Source organism: Hipposideros armiger, unplaced genomic scaffold (genome assembly GCF_001890085.2).
Source record: "Hipposideros armiger isolate ML-2016 unplaced genomic scaffold, ASM189008v1 scaffold_72, whole genome shotgun sequence".
NCBI classification, from domain to species: domain Eukaryota; kingdom Metazoa; phylum Chordata; class Mammalia; order Chiroptera; family Hipposideridae; genus Hipposideros; species Hipposideros armiger.
In genome coordinates this window covers 3,237,552-3,254,275 of record NW_017731422.1, presented here as the reverse complement: position 1 = coordinate 3,254,275, position 16,724 = coordinate 3,237,552, and the positions used below count along the sequence as shown (strand labels likewise).

General features: G+C 51.5%; 2 protein-coding genes across 7 annotated transcripts; one reads left to right on the top strand and one right to left on the bottom strand.

The window, feature by feature from the left end:
• Nucleotides 1-29: 29 nt before the first annotated feature.
• MRPL2 (mitochondrial ribosomal protein L2) lies at nt 30-3,869 on the bottom strand. Of its 2 annotated transcripts, none has more exons than XM_019642709.1 (7): nt 3,673-3,869; nt 2,096-2,264; nt 1,417-1,558; nt 1,206-1,321; nt 1,016-1,126; nt 635-708; nt 30-276 (listed from the first exon to the last, which is right to left on the bottom strand). In XM_019642709.1, exons 1-7 carry the CDS (start codon nt 3,763-3,765, stop codon nt 64-66), a joined length of 918 nt encoding a protein of 305 aa, XP_019498254.1. In that variant the 5' UTR covers nt 3,766-3,869; the 3' UTR covers nt 30-63. The 2 variants fall into 2 exon arrangements, with proteins under 2 accessions (XP_019498254.1, XP_019498255.1); XM_019642710.1 differs by having other exon boundaries at nt 3,598-3,684.
• A 133-nt stretch (nt 3,870-4,002) lies between these two features.
• KLC4 (kinesin light chain 4) lies at nt 4,003-16,009 on the top strand. Of its 5 annotated transcripts, none has more exons than XM_019642703.1 (16): nt 4,003-4,097; nt 5,690-5,972; nt 6,961-7,191; nt 8,603-8,684; nt 9,709-9,919; nt 10,393-10,480; nt 11,553-11,654; nt 11,911-12,084; nt 12,419-12,518; nt 12,718-12,770; nt 12,985-13,055; nt 13,237-13,345; nt 13,913-14,053; nt 14,341-14,456; nt 14,823-14,886; nt 15,544-16,009. In XM_019642703.1, exons 2-16 carry the CDS (start codon nt 5,715-5,717, stop codon nt 15,592-15,594), a joined length of 1,851 nt encoding a protein of 616 aa, XP_019498248.1. In that variant the 5' UTR covers nt 4,003-4,097; nt 5,690-5,714; the 3' UTR covers nt 15,595-16,009. The 5 variants fall into 5 exon arrangements, with proteins under 5 accessions (XP_019498248.1, XP_019498252.1, XP_019498251.1 ...); XM_019642707.1 differs by lacking the exon at nt 4,003-4,097 and adding an exon at nt 4,580-4,691; XM_019642706.1 differs by lacking the exon at nt 4,003-4,097 and adding an exon at nt 4,580-4,742.
• The last annotated feature ends 715 nt before the right edge of the window (nt 16,010-16,724 follow it).

The following is a 16,724-nucleotide window of genomic DNA, read 5'->3' as shown; positions in this document are numbered from 1 at the left end:
ATCTCCCCTCCCCCCAAAAAACAGTAACATAAAAATGGGGGGTCACTTTATTAGTCAATTTTATCAGCTTTGGGCAGCAGCTGAGGGCAGCTTCACGTAACTCTTCATGGGGGGCAGCGGCCGAATCTTTCGGCCAGCCCAGCCCCCCTTGCGGTGCCATAACCCGCTGGAAGGCCTCTTGCCCAGCCAGCGGTTCCGTCCAGCCTTGCCGATGACCCGTTTGTTATGATCAATGTTGGATACTCGGCCTACTGTTGCTATACACGTTTCCAGCACCTGACAGAGAAAGCAGATGGAGGAGAATGCACCGTTGGGGGAAAGAGCCTGACAATGTTGACGGCAGGACTCTTGGGAGGGTTCTTGCAGAGAGAAGGAAGAGGACAGGAGAAAAGCACAACAGAAGTGAACCCAAGGTCAGGGCCTACAAGAGTTGAAAATGAAAGACACTGTTCCCTATTCTATTATGGTCCCAGCCTGATGAGGCATGCCTAGTCATGTAGCAGAAAAGGACAGACCCAGGCTGGGGGCAGTTCCTAATATAAAACACCTGGGAGCTATCCTGGCCAGCCAGGAAAGGTGCATTCTGAAAATTCCTTTTTTGCTGATCCCTCCCACCTGTACCCCCCACACACACCTGCATCTGCCTCTTAGATGGCAGCTGGATGATGGCTGTCCCATTCACCTTCCGTAGCAGCACACCACATGTCCCTGTGGAAGGGAGAAGCCGCAGCTTTGCCATCCACAATAAAGGAGGAGGTGGGGAACAGATTTACAGGAGGCCACACCCCATATGCTGCCCCTGCCTTGCTCTTTAGGAGCAGATACAGTGAAGCAGGATACATGCGGTGTTTTAGGTCAAAACATCAGCTTCTCTTCATTTTCATTTTCCTTGTTTTTTTCCTTCTTTTTCTCTGCCAGTGGACCAGATGTGGATCCATGGGTTCAGAGACTTGTGACCTCAGGTAACCCTTAGCCTTCCAAATTGTAAGGCTCTAAGCAGCTCCTTTCCTCCTACCTGCTGCACGAATATACTGGGCCCCGCGGCCTGGCTCACTCTCCACGTTGTTGATGAGGGTCCCCACGGGCAAGGCCCCAAGAGGATGTGCATCCCCTTCCCGAGGAGCAACTAAAAGACAGAATTTTATCAGCACCAGAAGAACACCTGCAGCTTATCAACCCACACACATCTGGCGGCCATCACTCACTTGCCATTCGACCTATGTGGTCAGAGTTCAGGATTGTATCTCCAACCTGCATGTTTTCTGTGGCAATGATCCAGCGTTTCCGGCTGCCCCCAGCGACCAGAGCTATGTCTGCTGACCTGTTCAGGGTGATGGACAGGTGAACAGACATCGTCAGAAAAGCCACAGAGCAATCATTCGGCCATGCCATCGTCATTCCACACCCCTAACTTGCCTACAGGGATCATAGCGGACAGCGATGACCTTCTCCTCAAAGGGTCCTGGCTTGGTTTCCTGCTCAGGCCGGAACCGAAGAAAGTCAATCATGCGATAACGTTGCTTGTGGCCCCCGCCAATACCATGCACCTGGATTCGGCCTGTGGTCAGGACAGTGAGGGTACATGACCCAGGTCAGCCGAACAGGCCTGTCCTGGGCAGAGAGAGCAGTCTCCCAACATTATGACACAAGCAGAAAATGATAAAAATTTGCATAGCACGATGGGGTAAATGGGAATGGGGAAACACTTACATGGACCTTGGTAAAAACATAATTCTATGATTATTGAAACTGCATAAGATTTCCAAATAAATTCTCTACAAATTACTGAATTCAGTAAGTTTACTGAGGGCCCTGTATATAGTGCTCAATTTCAACTATTAAAAAATTTTGAAAGGTATGAAGAAAAATGTCATGAAACTTGCTGTGTGTGTCCAGTTTTCTTCAATTACCTAGATTGTCTCTAGGAGCACAGACCACTTGTCTGTTGCTTTGTATTCTAGTCTCTCGCTCTTACACACACTACATGCAGAAGGAGTATTTTAATTACATTCCTCTGCCTCTATCAATATACAGGCCTAGGGTCCTACCATGTTTTTTTCCTTTACTGCTTAAATCCTTTTACCCTTGCTCCTACCTGTGTGGCCTCGGCCCCCAGACTTCCTCATCTTCACTGGTGTAATGGTGTACTTGGTACGACTCTTCCAGGACACAAACTTGGCACTAAGGGTCACAGAGGTAAGGATGGGGCGGCAGGGGAGCAACATTGAGGCAGAGGGCAGCTGAAGGAGGACACAGTTTGTCACCTAGAGAGATAAACAGAAATCCTTCACCTGAAAGCTAATTGAAAGAGAAACATTAGAGAACCAAGGGAGAGGGCAGAGACCAAGTTTAGATTGTAGCCCACTCACTTCCTCCTGGAAGTGTCCCAAACCAACTCAGACCAGCTGTCCAAAAACTCCACCCTTCCCAGCTTGCACAAATACCAGTATGGAATGTTTTTCCAGGTGTATATGTGTTGACTACCTCTCCTCATTTGATCCGTTCACCTCTGATGTATTGGGTCGTTGGGGAAATCATGACGTATTTTTGTTTTTCAATGCAAAAATGCATCATGACTTTCCCGACGACCCAATATTTCTTCAATGGAAAGTTCTCCTCTGGTGCCATCTACTAAATTTGGCTTAAAACTCTCCTCCAGGAAACTTTTCCTCCCTTAAAGAACTTTCTTTTCCAGAGCTGATCACTTCCACATATCCGTGTACCACCATCAGCACCAAAGAGCTTTGCTCGTTTGCATTATGTTTCTGGGAGTTTTTCAGATATGAAGGGAGGGGAGGAATCATTTCTGTCTTGTTCCTTGTATTCCCCGAATTTCACAGAGTAGGTTTTGAATTTTAAGTATGCATCTGCGAAACTCTATCATCAGCCTGAGAGGTCCAGAAAAGCAAGACTTACAACTTCTTTTCTGTGCCTCACCAATCACCCACTAGGGATCTTGTGATACCGTGTTTCCCTGAAAATAAGATGGGGTCTCATATTAATTTTTGCTCTAAAGGATGCATTTTATTCATTTATTCATGTACAAAAATCTACATTTATTCAAATACAGTCATGTCTGGCTGATGGTCTTAACTGGGGTTTATTTTGGGGTAGGACTTATATTACAAGCACTCTGAAAATCATGCTAGGGCTTATTTTCGGGGAAACACAGTATGTTCACCTCAGGCTCCTATTCTTGGTATCTTGCCCTGTGTTCTCTAATCTCAGCATCCTTAATGGTTATAATGGTTAAGAGCTCCAGCTTTGAAGCCAGACTGCCTAGCTCCAACAGTGGCATGACCTTAGACTGCTTATCAGTTTTCTCATATGTAAAATGGGACTGATAATAACTATCTTATAGAGTGGATGAAAAGAGTTCAGTTGTTCAAAACCTCTATTACTTATGCCTGGCTTACGATAGATACCCAACAAATGTCAATTATTACTGAAACCTGTATAACCGGTGGTCTGTAAAGCGTCCAATATTTCGTCTGAGGGGTCCAGCCGCCCTGTGTACTTAACACTCGCAGGGAAAGCTGAGGCTGAGTGATTATCCAAGGTCACGGGCCGGTGTGACTCCTGACCAGGCTCCCATACCTGCCTCCTATCTCCGGTTGTCTCCTCTCTGAGGCCCGTAAGGAAGCAGCCTTATTCCCGGGTAAAGTGGATTACCTGGGCGCCCGGGAGCAGGCTTGGGCCGGGGGCGGTGGCCGGGGGCGCCAGGCTCAGGGAGCCCAGAGCGCGGGTCAGCGCCCGCAGAGCCATGAGGGCGGCTTGCTCCGCTCCGCTCAGCACGCCACCATTGCCTCTAGGCAGGTCGCCTGACGCTCCAGGATGACGCTAACGACTCCTGGTTCCGTCGCCCCCACCTAACGTAAAAGAGGCGGGGGGGGGGGAGTATCGGAGACCACGTCGGATACACACCTCCTTCCCGCCCTGCGCGTTGTCAGAACCAATCCTTGGGCGGCTCTTAGGTCGCGTGACTGGGGAACGGGCCCCGCCTCTCGGAGCCGTCAAAACAATTGCCTCGAGCGGCAGCCATGATGGATTTAAAGGGGCAGTACCGGCAGGGCGGCAGCCAGACCGACAGACTGCGGGTGAGTCTTTGAGAGTACCTCTGGGGCTGAGGGTTGAGGTCCCGCTACCTTTTATTCCCGCAATCTCGGACAGATGAACAAACCCCCTCCGATCGACCTCACACAACTCCAGACTAAAAAACTCCGCCCCCCCGCGATTCTTCCCGCCCCTCGGTGTCCAGACAGACAGACAGCCGGCCTGCCCCGCCCCCTGCGCTGCCAACTGACTCATGCACCTTGGGATCGTCGGCTCGCTGGGTCCTCGCCTGCGACGCGGACCTCGGTCGTCCACCTGCACTTTTCCCCGTCGCCCCCGCCCATCTCAGGCTATCCCCTCCCTGGGCCCAAGGGCAGGTCGACAGCCTGGGACACTCCTCACCCGCATTCCAAGGCCCGGGAGACCAACTCCCAGCGCCGCTTTTCCCTGTGACCCTGCAGCGTCTCAGCAGACCTGCCATTCTTCCCTGCATCATCAGGCGTCTGGGAGGCACCCTAAGGTGACTCTCTGAGCCTGTTAGTGGGTGAACGTAACTGAGACAAAGCCACGGAAGTGACTGAGCCTGGAGTGACCTGGTCTTCCTCCTCACCCTTAACCAGACACGCCCCTTGCCGCAGGTCTCAGATCAAGTCTCACTCCCTCGGGAGAAAATAGCTCCTCAGGCCTGGGTGAGAGGTTGGCTTGGGGAAGGAGGGACGTTGGTCGTCTTTGAAGAACTGCAGGCAGGGTGAGGTAGGGTGTTTGTCCTGAATGAGGCTCTGTGCCAGGTCTACTGGGTGGCTGTGAAGTGGTGAGAGAAGGGGTGGGAATGCAGAACTTCTGGACTTTGAGCAGGGCAGCTCCTTCTGAGTCCCTGGCTACTGAACAGCTTCTTCCGGGCTCTGGCCTGAGTGCCACAGCCAAGGGCTCTGCTCTGTAAACAGGTAAGGACTTCAAAGATGAGAAACGAGGCCCTTTTGAGGAAGTAGGACGACAGCGTGAGGCCGGGAGGATGGGAAATTTGGGCTGAAGTCTAGTGCGGAAGGAGGTAGGGCTGCCCAGGTTTGGAGATGCTGAGCTTAGCTCTGTGGGTGACGCAGCCCGAAGACCTTGAGCCTTTTGGAGCCTTCTCATCTGTGTCCTGCCATGAAGACTCCTGTTTTCTTCTCTCCTTTATGTTCTGTAATTTAACTTTGGAACTCATTCCTTCCCTTTTTTTTGAAACCTCTGCACTGTTGTCTGCACATCTGTCTGCTTTAACCTGGTTCCCTTTGCAGCTCTCCCCAAACACCCTCGGTGTTCCCTGTCGTGCTATCTCTCATCTCCTGATTCCTTTTCGAATCCAAGTTCTCTTCCAACTTTTCTGTTCTGTTCCTAAGTTCTAAATCCCTTTAGTTCTCAGGACTTTTGTTCCTTCTATCTTTCATTCAAGGTAATTCCTGTCCCTCTCTCTTTCCCACAACCTTAGCTTGTATTTAGTGTTGTAGGCTCCCCCCTCACTGGTTACTACTCCGTCTCTCCAATTAAAACACAGGGTCACCCCTACTCTCTCTTGTCCCTTCACTCGGATCCCCACCACCTTCTAGCCTGTCTTTCTTATTTTTACCCCGACCTGAGCTCTATTGTTTCTCCCTAGCCCCGGCAAGGTCCCCCGGGCCAGGATGTCGGGCCTGGTGTTGGGGCAGCGGGATGAACCTGCAGGGCACCGACTCAGCCAGGAAGAGATCCTGGGGAGCACTCGGCTGGTGAGCCAAGGGCTGGAGGCCCTACACATTGAACACCAAGCTGTGCTGCAAAGCCTGTCCCATACCATTGAGTGTCTGCAGCAGGGAGGCCATGAAGAAGGGCTGGTGCATGAGAAAGCCCGGCAGCTGCGCCGTTCCATGGAAAACATTGAGCTGGGGCTGAGTGAGGCCCAGGTGAGAGGGAAGAGGTGGTGCCCATAGACGAGCAGTTGTTTGATTGGAGGTTTGGGGTTACTTGGGATCTCCTTGTCCTAGATGCTTACATTCCTTTATGCGTTCAGTAAATATATATTAAGCCCCTACTATGTGCCAGGCACTACTCTTCCAGGCACTAGAGATACATCACTGAACACAACAGTAAAAAATCCTTGCCATCTTGAAGCTTATGTTCTAGCTGGGGGAGGCAGACAACACACAGTCAGAAAAGCAAATGATTCAATATTTCAGAGTGATAATTGCTAAGGATCAAAATAAAGCAGGGAAGGGGATTAGGGAGTATGGAGAGAGGAAATGATTTTAGATAGGGTGGTCAAAAAAGGCTTCACTGAAGTGGCAACATTTGAGCAAAGGTTTGAAGATATGAGAATGAGTCGTACAATAAATGGGGGAAGAGCACCCTAACCAGAGTGGACAGCAAGTGCAGAGGTCCTGAGCTGGAGCCTTCCCAATGAGTTCAGTGAAGGGCCAGTGTGGCTGCAGTAGAGTGAATGAGGGGAAGCAAAATAGAGAATGAAGTTCAAGAGCTAATGGGATTGGGGAAGAGGGGGACAGATCGTGCGGACTTTGCTTTTACTTTGAGTGATATGGACGCTGTTGGAATGTTTTGAGGTGAGGAGTGATGTGGTCTAACAACATTTTAAAAGGGTCGTCTGGCTGCTGGGTTGAGAAGAGACTCTAAGGGAACAAGGGCAGAAAGAGGGAGGCCAGTGAGGAAGCTGTTGTGGTAATCTAAGTAGGAACTGATGGTGGCTTGGCCCAGAATGGCGACTATGGAGCTGGTGAGACGTAGGATTCAGGGTGTCTTTTGAAGGTAGAGCCATTGCTCCTCAGCCCCATTTCCTGGCTCCCGCTAGTCTTGCGTCTCCCAGTAGGCTCCCCTCCTGCCTTTCCCTGAACACTCCCAGCCAGAGTCTGGTGCTCAGAGGATGTCTGGTGCATCTAGGTGATGCTGGCTCTGGCCAGCCACCTGAGCACAGTGGAGTCGGAGAAACAGAAGCTGCGGGCTCAGGTCCGGCGGCTGTGCCAGGAGAACCAGTGGCTCCGGGATGAGCTTGCAGGTACCCAGCAGCGGCTACAGCTCAGCGAGCAGGCTGTGGCACAGCTGGAGGAGGAAAAGAAGCACCTGGAGTTCCTGGGGCAGCTGCGGCAGTACGATGAGGATGGGCACACCGCGGTAAGCATGCACAGGCGAGGCTGGCTGGGGGGGTGGACAGCTGGGAGTCACCACAAACATGGGACAATTGCTCCATCATCCGCAGGGGCCAGTAGTGCTGCCCAGCCTGCCCCCACCTGGCAGAATTCAGGTCCTGACCCCAACTCCAGATGAAAGCAAGGGGAAAACAATATTCACTTGTTCAATCAACATTTAATGAAATGACTATTCCATATGCCAGGCATTGTGTACTCCGCTGGGGACGCAACAGTGAAAAAGGCAGACAGAGTTCCTGTTCTCACAATTATAGGTTTGTTGAAGGGGAGACAGAGAAGCACCAACCAATTCTAATCCAGAATCCTATGTGCTGCAGTTAGGGAAAGCATACCAGTTGAGCAAGACCCTCCTAAAATTGGCTCTCAAGATGTGTGAAATTTAACCCTCACTCAACAGGCATGTCCATATCTCTGTGCTTTAAGTAGTTCAGGAAGATGTGTGTAGGGCACATGTGAAGAAAAAAAAAGAGAGTGCCTGCTTTTTTACCTTATACTGCAGCTGCAGGGACAAGGCGTACCCATGAGAATACATACCTGACAATACAAAGCAGCAGGTGCTCAGTGTTGAGTGAGGGGTTCAGTCACTGGGGGAAGAATTCCAAGGAGCTATGTTCCTGGGGGCTGGAATGTTCTGAAAGATTCACAGAAGAGGTGGGGTATAAGTATGGGTAAGATTTAGGTTGGATTTTTTTTTTATTTGAATGGATTAGGAGTTGGGATGGATTTTGATGGATGATGAGGAAGAGGGTCAGCTTTCTAGACGAGAGAGGAGTTAGGGTGGGTNTGGGTGGGTGGGGGACAGCATAGGTAAAGCTCCAGGGCTGGGAAGCTGGTCTATCCCTGAGAAAGTGGGATGATGTGCATGCAACACATTGGCAAAGCTGGGCAGGAGGATTGGAGGTGTTTGTACAGAGCTGCAACGCCTGGTGGGCACAGCAAATTTGCCCAATGTGGAAGTAGGTTAGACAGTGAGGGCCAGACACTAAGTCCAGCGTGAGCAGTGGCAGGTGATGGGCACAAGGCTGAGATAGACACTTGGGTACGTGTCAGTAAGATCAGACACGCTCCCTGCCCTCAGGAGAGACAGGACAGACATATAATCAGCATAAACATGCAGGGTTATAATTATACGAGTTGAGGGGGAGAGAGGTGGAGGCTGGAGAATGAAGGTGCTTAGGAAGGAAACTCAATGGAAGGGAAAGTCATGAGATTTACAAACAGGAGAGGCCTGAGCTTGGTGAGACAGATACTGGGGGCAGGCCTGTAAACAAGGGTCTTCTCCTGGGCCCCACCTGTCAAGGATTTTATGGTTTAGAGGGGCCCTGAAGTGGTTACTGGGGATATCTTGGCCCAGATGTCCTGCTGCTTCTTTCTAGGAGGAGAAGGAGGGCGATGCCACCAAGGATTCCCTGGATGATCTCTTCCCCAACGAGGAGGAAGAAGACGCCAGCAATGGCTGTGAGTCTATCTCTGGAGTTGGACAGTGAAGAGGGGCAGCAGGAGGGCTGGCCGAGTGGCTCAGTTGGTTAAGAGCTCGCTCAAGAGTGTGAGCTCTGAGCAACAGCGGTTCGATTCCCCGCCCGACCTGAGCAGCCTCCAAGCTGCCAACAGGTGGCAGGATGGCTCAGCTAAAAAAAAAATAATGCAGAAGAGGGGTAGCAGGAGTCTGGTCCCAGCTGTGGGCCCCCCCCCGCCCCGAACACACTCACACTCACACACACACACACACACACACACACACACACACACACGACGCTCACCACCCAGAAATAGGTTCTCCACTTCCTCTGGAGATGGGGCAGAGGTTAGACTAGTACTTTGATTTCCTCAGCCTCCCCCTTAGTCCTCAACATATTTTTTTTCTTTTTGATTTTGATTTAAAATTTATTTTGGAGACCTTTCCTTATCAATTCATAAAGAGTTTCTTCTTCTTTTTTTAACATCTGAATGATATTACATTGTGTGGATGTAACCATTTATTTAACCAGGGCTTTATTAATGGTTACTGGACTCTTTCCATTTGTTTCCTATCCTGAACAATACCTTCATCAACATTTATTAAACACTTAATGCATGCCAGGTACTGTGCCAGGCACTAGCAGTACCGAGATGAGAACGACATGGGTCTTGCGAGTAAAGAGTTCACAGTTGAGTGGGAGAATGACTCTGGAGTGGCAGAGCATGAGCTCCCTGAGGGAAAGAACCAGGTCTTTCTTATCTTTGTATCCCTGGCACAGCCCCTGGCCCATGTTCATTGAGTAAATGTAGAGTGAATACATTGCTGCACAAACAGATGGGATTGTGCTGGGTACAGGTGCAAGCGAGTGGGCAAAGGAACAGCAATTGAGGCAGGTCTCCAGAGAGAGAGATTGGTGGGGGGTGGGGGGGCAGGTGCAGGCATGGAGCAGGGGTGTGGAGGGCAGGCAGCAAAGGAGAGAGGAGAAGTACTCTGAGGAAGTCTTAATTGTCTGGGATGGTTTAGTATCACGTGGCCAGGGCGCCCAGCACAGCGGATATGAGATCCCAGCGAGGTTACGGACACTGCACAACTTGGTGATCCAGTATGCAGCCCAGGGTCGCTATGAGGTGGCTGTGCCACTCTGCAAGCAGGCACTGGAGGACCTGGAGCGCACATCTGGCCGCGGCCACCCTGATGTCGCCACCATGCTCAACATCCTTGCTTTGGTGTATAGGTGAGTACTGCCCTCCTTTTTGCCACATACCTGTCTCCGGATTTCCACCTTGACCCGCCTTTGGCTCCCATTCCTCCTCTCCACCAGGTACCTCTTCTCCCAGCTGGGCCTCCCAGGTGTATGCCACTAGGGGGCTTTCTCTGGTACCAGAACTCTCGTTCTTTCCATACCTGAGCCCTTGACCTCAGAACAGACTCACTTCTCAGGCTTTCCCAGTCTTTTTCCTGGGGAGGGTCTCTTTCTCTCTCTTTCTGTCTCTTGCGTCCAATAACGTGTGGCCTCCTCTGGGCATGGCATTGTTCTGCATCCAGTATGGCTGTGTTCGTGAATCCCGCTCACTGCTCACACCAGGCTTCCTGTCTCCTCACCGGGGTCCCCTAAATGTATCTCAGTCATCCCAAAGGAAAGGAGGGAAGGACATGGCTTGGGGGTAGACTTCAGGGTAAACCCTTGTCACTTTTATCCTCTTCCAGGGACCAGAATAAGTATAAGGAAGCTGCCCACCTGCTGAATGATGCCCTCAGCATCCGGGAGAGCACCCTGGGCCGGGACCACCCTGCTGTCAGTATTCCTTGCCCCGCTTGCCCCATGCTCTTTGGCCTCTCTCAGCTCATCTACCCGCTGCCCTCCGCCTAGTCACTGGGGATGCTCAGGCAGGAGGCACGCGGACTCCTTCCTCCAGGCACTGTCCGCTGAGCCCAGTGGTTCTCCACTCTGAGACCCAATGACTCCTTATAATGAACATTTCTCTGAAACTTAATTCATAGATAATCTAACCTACCTATACATATAATTTCCAAAAAGCTGAAAGATACCCTATTAATATAAAAGAGAAACAAGGAAAGTAACTTATAGTAAAATAATATATATAATACATTAAAATACCATAAAAATACAATATAATAACAGTTGTAGTATTGAGTGCAACTATGCTAGCAGACATGATATAGTAGTCTGACATATAATGAATAACTTTAGATTTAGAACAAGTAAGACCAGTAAGCCAGAAATACTAAAAAAAAATGACAGAGCAGAATACAAAATTAAAATCCAGTGTTAGAATCGGTAATGAGAGACCAAATTTATTTGTATATGATAAGAAAAAGAGAAATAAGTAAGGATAGCACGCCAAGACAAACGACAGACTGTCAAAGTAGAGAAAATGAGAAATAAGGTATTTTTGAAAATGAGCTAACTGTGTGAAAATAATTCCCTATGTTATGACATGTGATAGGCAGGGATGATGTATCTCAAGGAAACATAACTCCTGTCTTAATATCCTACCAAGTATCAAAGCTGACATTCAGTGTTTGAATGTCTGGCAGGACATTCAAAACTTGCCAGAGCTGTCCCCCCCAGGCAGAACATCTGTAGCATCTTTGCCTCCCCAAAGGTAACAGTGCCCCCAGTTTTCATGGTAACCAAAAAATGTTTTAAAATGCCCCTAGAGGGCGATACCGCCCCCGTGGAGAACCTCAGAGCCACCCAGTTCCGCAGTTAGTTTCCCCTTGCCTGCCTCTGGCTAGGGTGGCAGAGGCCATTTCTCTTGGGGTTGTGCAGCGCGGGGGAGCACCTCCAAGTCTCAAGGTGTTTGAAAGCACCAGCATCAGAGGGGACGGGCCTGTCTTCCTAGGTGGCTGCCACGCTGAACAATCTGGCTGTGCTCTATGGCAAAAGGGGCAAATACAAGGAGGCGGAGCCACTGTGCCAGCGGGCACTGGAGATCCGAGAAAAGGTACCGAGGCCTGCTTCCCCTTCTTCCCTGCTCCTGTGACCCCTCCTCCACCATCTCTCTCCTGGCTTATGCTTTTCCCTCACTTCTTTGTTTCTCATCCCCTCCTCTCTGCCTGGTTCCCTCTTCCGTCCTTCCCTTTCCTCTGCTCCCTGCAGGCGTATGTGCATAGGTGCGCGTGCATGGGTGCACACACAGCTGTGTGCACACACATACACACATACTTACAGCCACCTATCCCTCCTCTGCTCCCCTTTAGGTCCTGGGCACTGATCACCCAGATGTGGCAAAGCAGCTGAACAACCTGGCCCTGTTGTGCCAAAATCAGGGCAAATATGAGGCCGTGGAACGCTATTACCGGCGGGCCTTGGCCATCTATGAGGGACAGCTGGGGCCGGACAACCCTAACGTAGCCCGGACCAAGAACAACCTGGTAAGGGAAGAAGGGGCAAAGCAAAGTCGGTGGAAGGAGGGGAAGAGAAAGCATCATGGTCGGGTACATGAACCCCAATGCCTCTGTGCCCGTCTCTGGGGCTACCTTTGGGGCTGAGGGATTTGCTTCACTTCAGTGGGAAGGCAGAAATTCCATAGCCTCTTGAGAGTGGAGTGAGAACCCTCTTGACCCTGCAGCTAGAAAAGGGGGTATGAGGAAGATCTCTGGGGAAAGTCATGAAGAGACCAAGAAGCGGAAACCCCTGAGCCTGGCCGAGACCTTGTCTCCATGCCTTGCTCCTGTGCTCCTGTGTTTTTGCCTTCCTTCTCCCCAGGCTTCCTGTTACCTGAAACAGAGCAAGTATGCTGAGGCTGAGACGCTCTACAAAGAGATCTTGACTCGTGCCCACGTGCAAGAGTTTGGGTCCGTGGATGGTAAGCGGTGAGGGCCTGGAGAGGGAGCTGCAGGGAGGAAAAGAAATACAGACTAAAGGTGGGGGGCTAGGCTACAGTGGTTTCCTGGGGGAGCCAGATCCCTTTAGTCAAGCCCTGTGGGCCTCTGGGTCCCGGCTCCCCCCATATTGTCCAGCTGAGTTCTCTAACCTTGCCACTCCATCCCATGTATCACCCCCAGATGACCACAAGCCTATCTGGATGCATGCAGAAGAGCGGGAGGAAATGAGCAAAGTGAGTGGGGGGTGCAGCCTGGGGAGCCTAAGCCTCTCAGGGCCTTTGTTGTACTCCTTGCACTAGCCCAGCTCCTCAATTCCCACCCAAGCACCAGCCCCAGATGCACGGTGACTTCCCTAGCCCAGCCTGTACCCTAGCCCAGTGTCACCTTGTGCCCCAGCATCTCTGTACTCTCATCTTTGGCGTCCCCTCCCCCTCTGTCCTTCTGCAGAGCCAGCAACGAGAGGGTGGCACACCCTACGCTGAGTATGGAGGCTGGTACAAGGCCTGCAAAGTGAGCAGGTGAGCTGCCAGCGAGAAGCTGGCTTGGCCCCTGATGCCCCCATCCACGCCCTGATCCTGGCCTCCTGATCCTTTTCCCTTCATTCCTTTGACCTTCCCTCAGCCTTAGCTCTGCTCCGTCTCTCTTCTGTTTCTTTTCTGAAGCCATCCTCACTTCCTTCTCTGTTCTCACTCCCCTCAGCCCCACAGTGAACACTACTCTGAGGAACTTAGGAGCTCTGTACAGGCGCCAGGGAAAGCTGGAGGCAGCTGAGACCCTGGAGGAATGTGCCCTGCGTTCCCGGAAACAGGTCAGAGACCAGGAAGGGAAGTGGGTCTGGAAGGTAGGGCCCTGGGAACAGGGGACCACTGAGGCTTCTTGTGAGTCTCCCCCCGAAGGAGGAGGGGCTAAGGAGGAAGACCTGGAGAGGAAGGTGAGACACTCTTGTGGTTGTGGTTGTTGTGTGTTCTTAGCCCCACCTGCTATTTGTGGTCAGGACTCCAAGTTCAAGGTTCACTAAATGGGACTATTAAGAGGGAAGCCCTGCCCTTTCACAATTTGAAGAATCTACTGAGGGTGGTGTGGGTGAGGGGGTTGAGGTTGAGGGGAGCCCTATGTGAGAGTTTCTCAGATTGTGGGTTGTAGCTCATTAAGCAGGTTGTGAAATCAATTTAGTGTGGGACATGGTTAAAAATATATGTGATCTATATGTAGGAATGCATTGCAAATAGAAAAGGTGAGTATCGTTCCAGTATGTGTATATTGGTACATCACAGAGAAAAATGCCTTCCTGTGGCTGATGGTGAAAGAAAGCTTGAAAGCCCCATCCTGAGGAGTCGAGGAGTGGGATGTCCCAGCCTCTTCCCTTTCTTTCCAGGGCACTAACCCTATCAGCCAGACCAAGGTGGCCGAGCTGCTTGGGGAGGGTGACAGTGGAAGGACCTCCCAGGAAGGTCCTGGGAGCAGCGTGAAATTTGAAGGAGGTGAAGAGGCCTCTGTGGCAGTGGAGTGGTCAGGGGTGAGTCTGATTATTGCCCCTTGATCTCCCCTGCTCCCTCCTGCAGGTGGCAGTGAGAGGCTTGGAGCCTGTCCTTGTAGGATATGAGAACATGCTGTCCTCACGCCAATTCAGTTAGCCCATCACTCTCAGGGGTATCTCTGTGAGCCAGCCGGCAACAGGACTCTTGTCTTTAGTCACTGGGCTTTTGGGGGAGGGTGTGTGTGTGCAGAATAAACGTCAGGAATCGACTCAGAAGCCAGTCTGCATGGGATCCCCTTAGCCTGTTCCCCATCCCTCTCCACCAGGATGGCAGTGGGGCCCTGCAGAGGAGTAGCTCTCTGGGGAAGATCCGGGATGTGCTTCGTAGAAGCAGTGAACTCCTGGTGAGAAAGCTCCAGGGAACCGAGCCTCGGTCCTCCAGGTACACAGTGAGACTGAGATGTGGCAAAGCGGGCGAGTAAGCCCTGGCCTCCAACTCCCCTTGGCTCCTCAACTCTGGAGGAGAAGTGTCTTGGAGAGAAAATCATGGAGGAGGTCAATGGGATGGTCATGGAGAGAGTTCGGGAAAAGTGCATGCCCCCGTTGGGGGGAAAGATGCCTGAGAAGATGCTATTAACCAATGAAAATAAGAATGTGTGTGTGTGTGTATGTGTCTGTGTGTCTGTGTGTGTTGGGGGACAGAGTCGGATGGTGAGGAGGCAGTAATTTGATTTTGCACGGCAGGCCCACGACTTTAGGGCCACTCAAGGGAAGAGAAGGAGCCTCAATTCTCTCTTTTCCATTGTAGCAGCAACATGAAGCGGGCAGCCTCCTTAAACTATCTGAACCAACCCAATGCAGCACCCCTCCAGGTGAGAGCAGTGCTCATGAGCATAGTGGTGGGTGAGAAAGGACAGCCATGGAGCAAGCCCAGCTGGAGTTGGGGAAGAGGGCAGTCACTGCCTGGGATGAAGACTCTAACTAGGGAATTAGAGCTGGCAGATGGAATCAGGCAGACAGCTTGTTGGGGGTGGTGACTGTGAAGGGACAGTTTCAGGCTAGAGATAGTAGCAAATAAATTAATCAGGAAGGGGACAGGAATTGATGTTCTCTAAACTGGTACTTTGGAATTAGGAATAATTCAAGAAAGATTTGGGTATTCTAATTGCTTTTCCTCCTGCAGCTACCATACACCCCACCTTGGGGACTCAGTAGCAAAGGAGAAGGGAAAAAGAAAAAAGTATTCCATCATCTCTATTTGAGAAAACAGTGATGATATTTTAATGGGAAATGACCACTTGTATCAACACATTCAAAGTATATGCCAATATTCATGTGGCTCTTCCAGGTATTTTCTCCACCAGACTGTGGGCTTCTGGAAAATCCTAGCAAAGTCTAAACAAAGCCCCAGCGCTTGGGGTTGAGGCTACAGACTCCATCCTACGTCCAGAGATAGATTGCAACCATGAGATGGATAGACTCCAGGGGACAGTCTTTGGGAGGCTGATGGCATATGTTGTCTGTTTCAGGTCTCCCGGGGCCTCAGTGCCAGTACTATGGACCTCTCTTCAAGCAGCTGACATTCAAACGGCCCCCCAAGTGTGCTGGGTCCCCCCACAGTCCTCACAGCATTCCCTATTGCTCCTGGCTCTTCCAGCCCCAAGGCGGGACAGTGAAGGGGGAGCAGTTAACCAGAAGATTGCTGCTGCCCTTAGGGTCTCAGCTCCCTCCTCAGGAATTCCTCCTCCAGAAGGCCTCAGGACAGCTTCTCCCCACCCTGTGGTCCTCTAGAGTAGTAGTTCTGAGGCCCCCAAGGTGGGTAGGGAGCAGGCATGCACCTCAGAGATGCAGCCTGCTACTGGCTTTTCTGTCAGAGGGTTTGGGGCTGGCCAAATAAGCTGCCTTGCCCTAGCCTCTCTTGTTCCCTCTGCTGCCTCACTTCAGGTCCACATATTTCACTTTCTTAAATAAAAGAATCAGGTAACCATTCTGCCACTTGAGTCCTGATTGAAGAGGGTAGGAAGCAGGGGTTGTGTTGGGGCCCTTCACAGAAGGGTGAGGGGCAGTGATGGATGGGGCAACAGGAGGCGTGTTGACTCTTGGATCGCTCCTCTCTTCCTTCCCATGTTTGTATCCTCTCCAACGGGGCCTGCAGGAAGGCATCTGGGGGATGGGGGAGGAGGCCCACAACCCAAGGAGAAGGTGCTGTGGACTGGGTTGTCAGGGCCATGTGGTGGCCATGTGGCAGGACCCTGGAGTCCTGGCGCCACTGCGCCCAGCCTGTGAGGCCCTCTGTGGCTGCCCCTCCTCCTCCCAGCTGCTTGGGGGAAGGGAGGTATGAGCAGCCCTGGGGGGCCCTCCGGAGCCAGAGGGGGACGAGGCACTCACTATCCATCCCCTCTCAGCATATCCTGGAGGCCTGAGCAGCAGCTGGGGCCCATCTTCTAAAGCTTGACTCCTCCTGACCCGCCTCCTACACCCCTTGCTGCTTTCACAACAAAGAAAGAATGTGGGGGTGGTGGCGCTGGGGGTGGGGGTGCCTGGAACAAGGGCTGTGCTGGGCCTCCCCACAGCTGGAGACTTGGCCATGCCCTGACACAGCCCAGACTGCCTGGAGATGGACTTGGGATGAATTTGTCAGTTTAACAGCCTTCAGCCGGGCGTTCGGAGCCCAGTCTGTTTCTACCTTTGGGTTCAGATTGGTCCAAAG

Excerpts from the sequence above, each read along its gene's own strand:
- MRPL2 (XM_019642709.1), bottom strand. The coding sequence starts at position 3,765 with ATGGCTCTGCGGGCGCTGACCCGCGCTCTGGGCTCCCTGAGCCTGGCG. Across the intron at positions 1,322-1,416 it reads GTCCGCTATGATCCCTGTAG|GTCAGCAGACATAGCTCTGG; the intron begins GCAAGTTAGGGG and ends CACCCTGAACAG. Across the intron at positions 709-1,015 it reads CCAGTATATTCGTGCAGCAG|GGACATGTGGTGTGCTGCTA; the intron begins GTAGGAGGAAAG and ends TCCCTTCCACAG.
- KLC4 (XM_019642703.1), top strand. The coding sequence starts at position 5,715 with ATGTCGGGCCTGGTGTTGGGGCAGCGGGATGAACCTGCAGGGCACCGA. Across the intron at positions 11,655-11,910 it reads CACTGGAGATCCGAGAAAAG|GTCCTGGGCACTGATCACCC; the intron begins GTACCGAGGCCT and ends GCTCCCCTTTAG. Across the intron at positions 12,085-12,418 it reads CCCGGACCAAGAACAACCTG|GCTTCCTGTTACCTGAAACA; the intron begins GTAAGGGAAGAA and ends CCTTCTCCCCAG.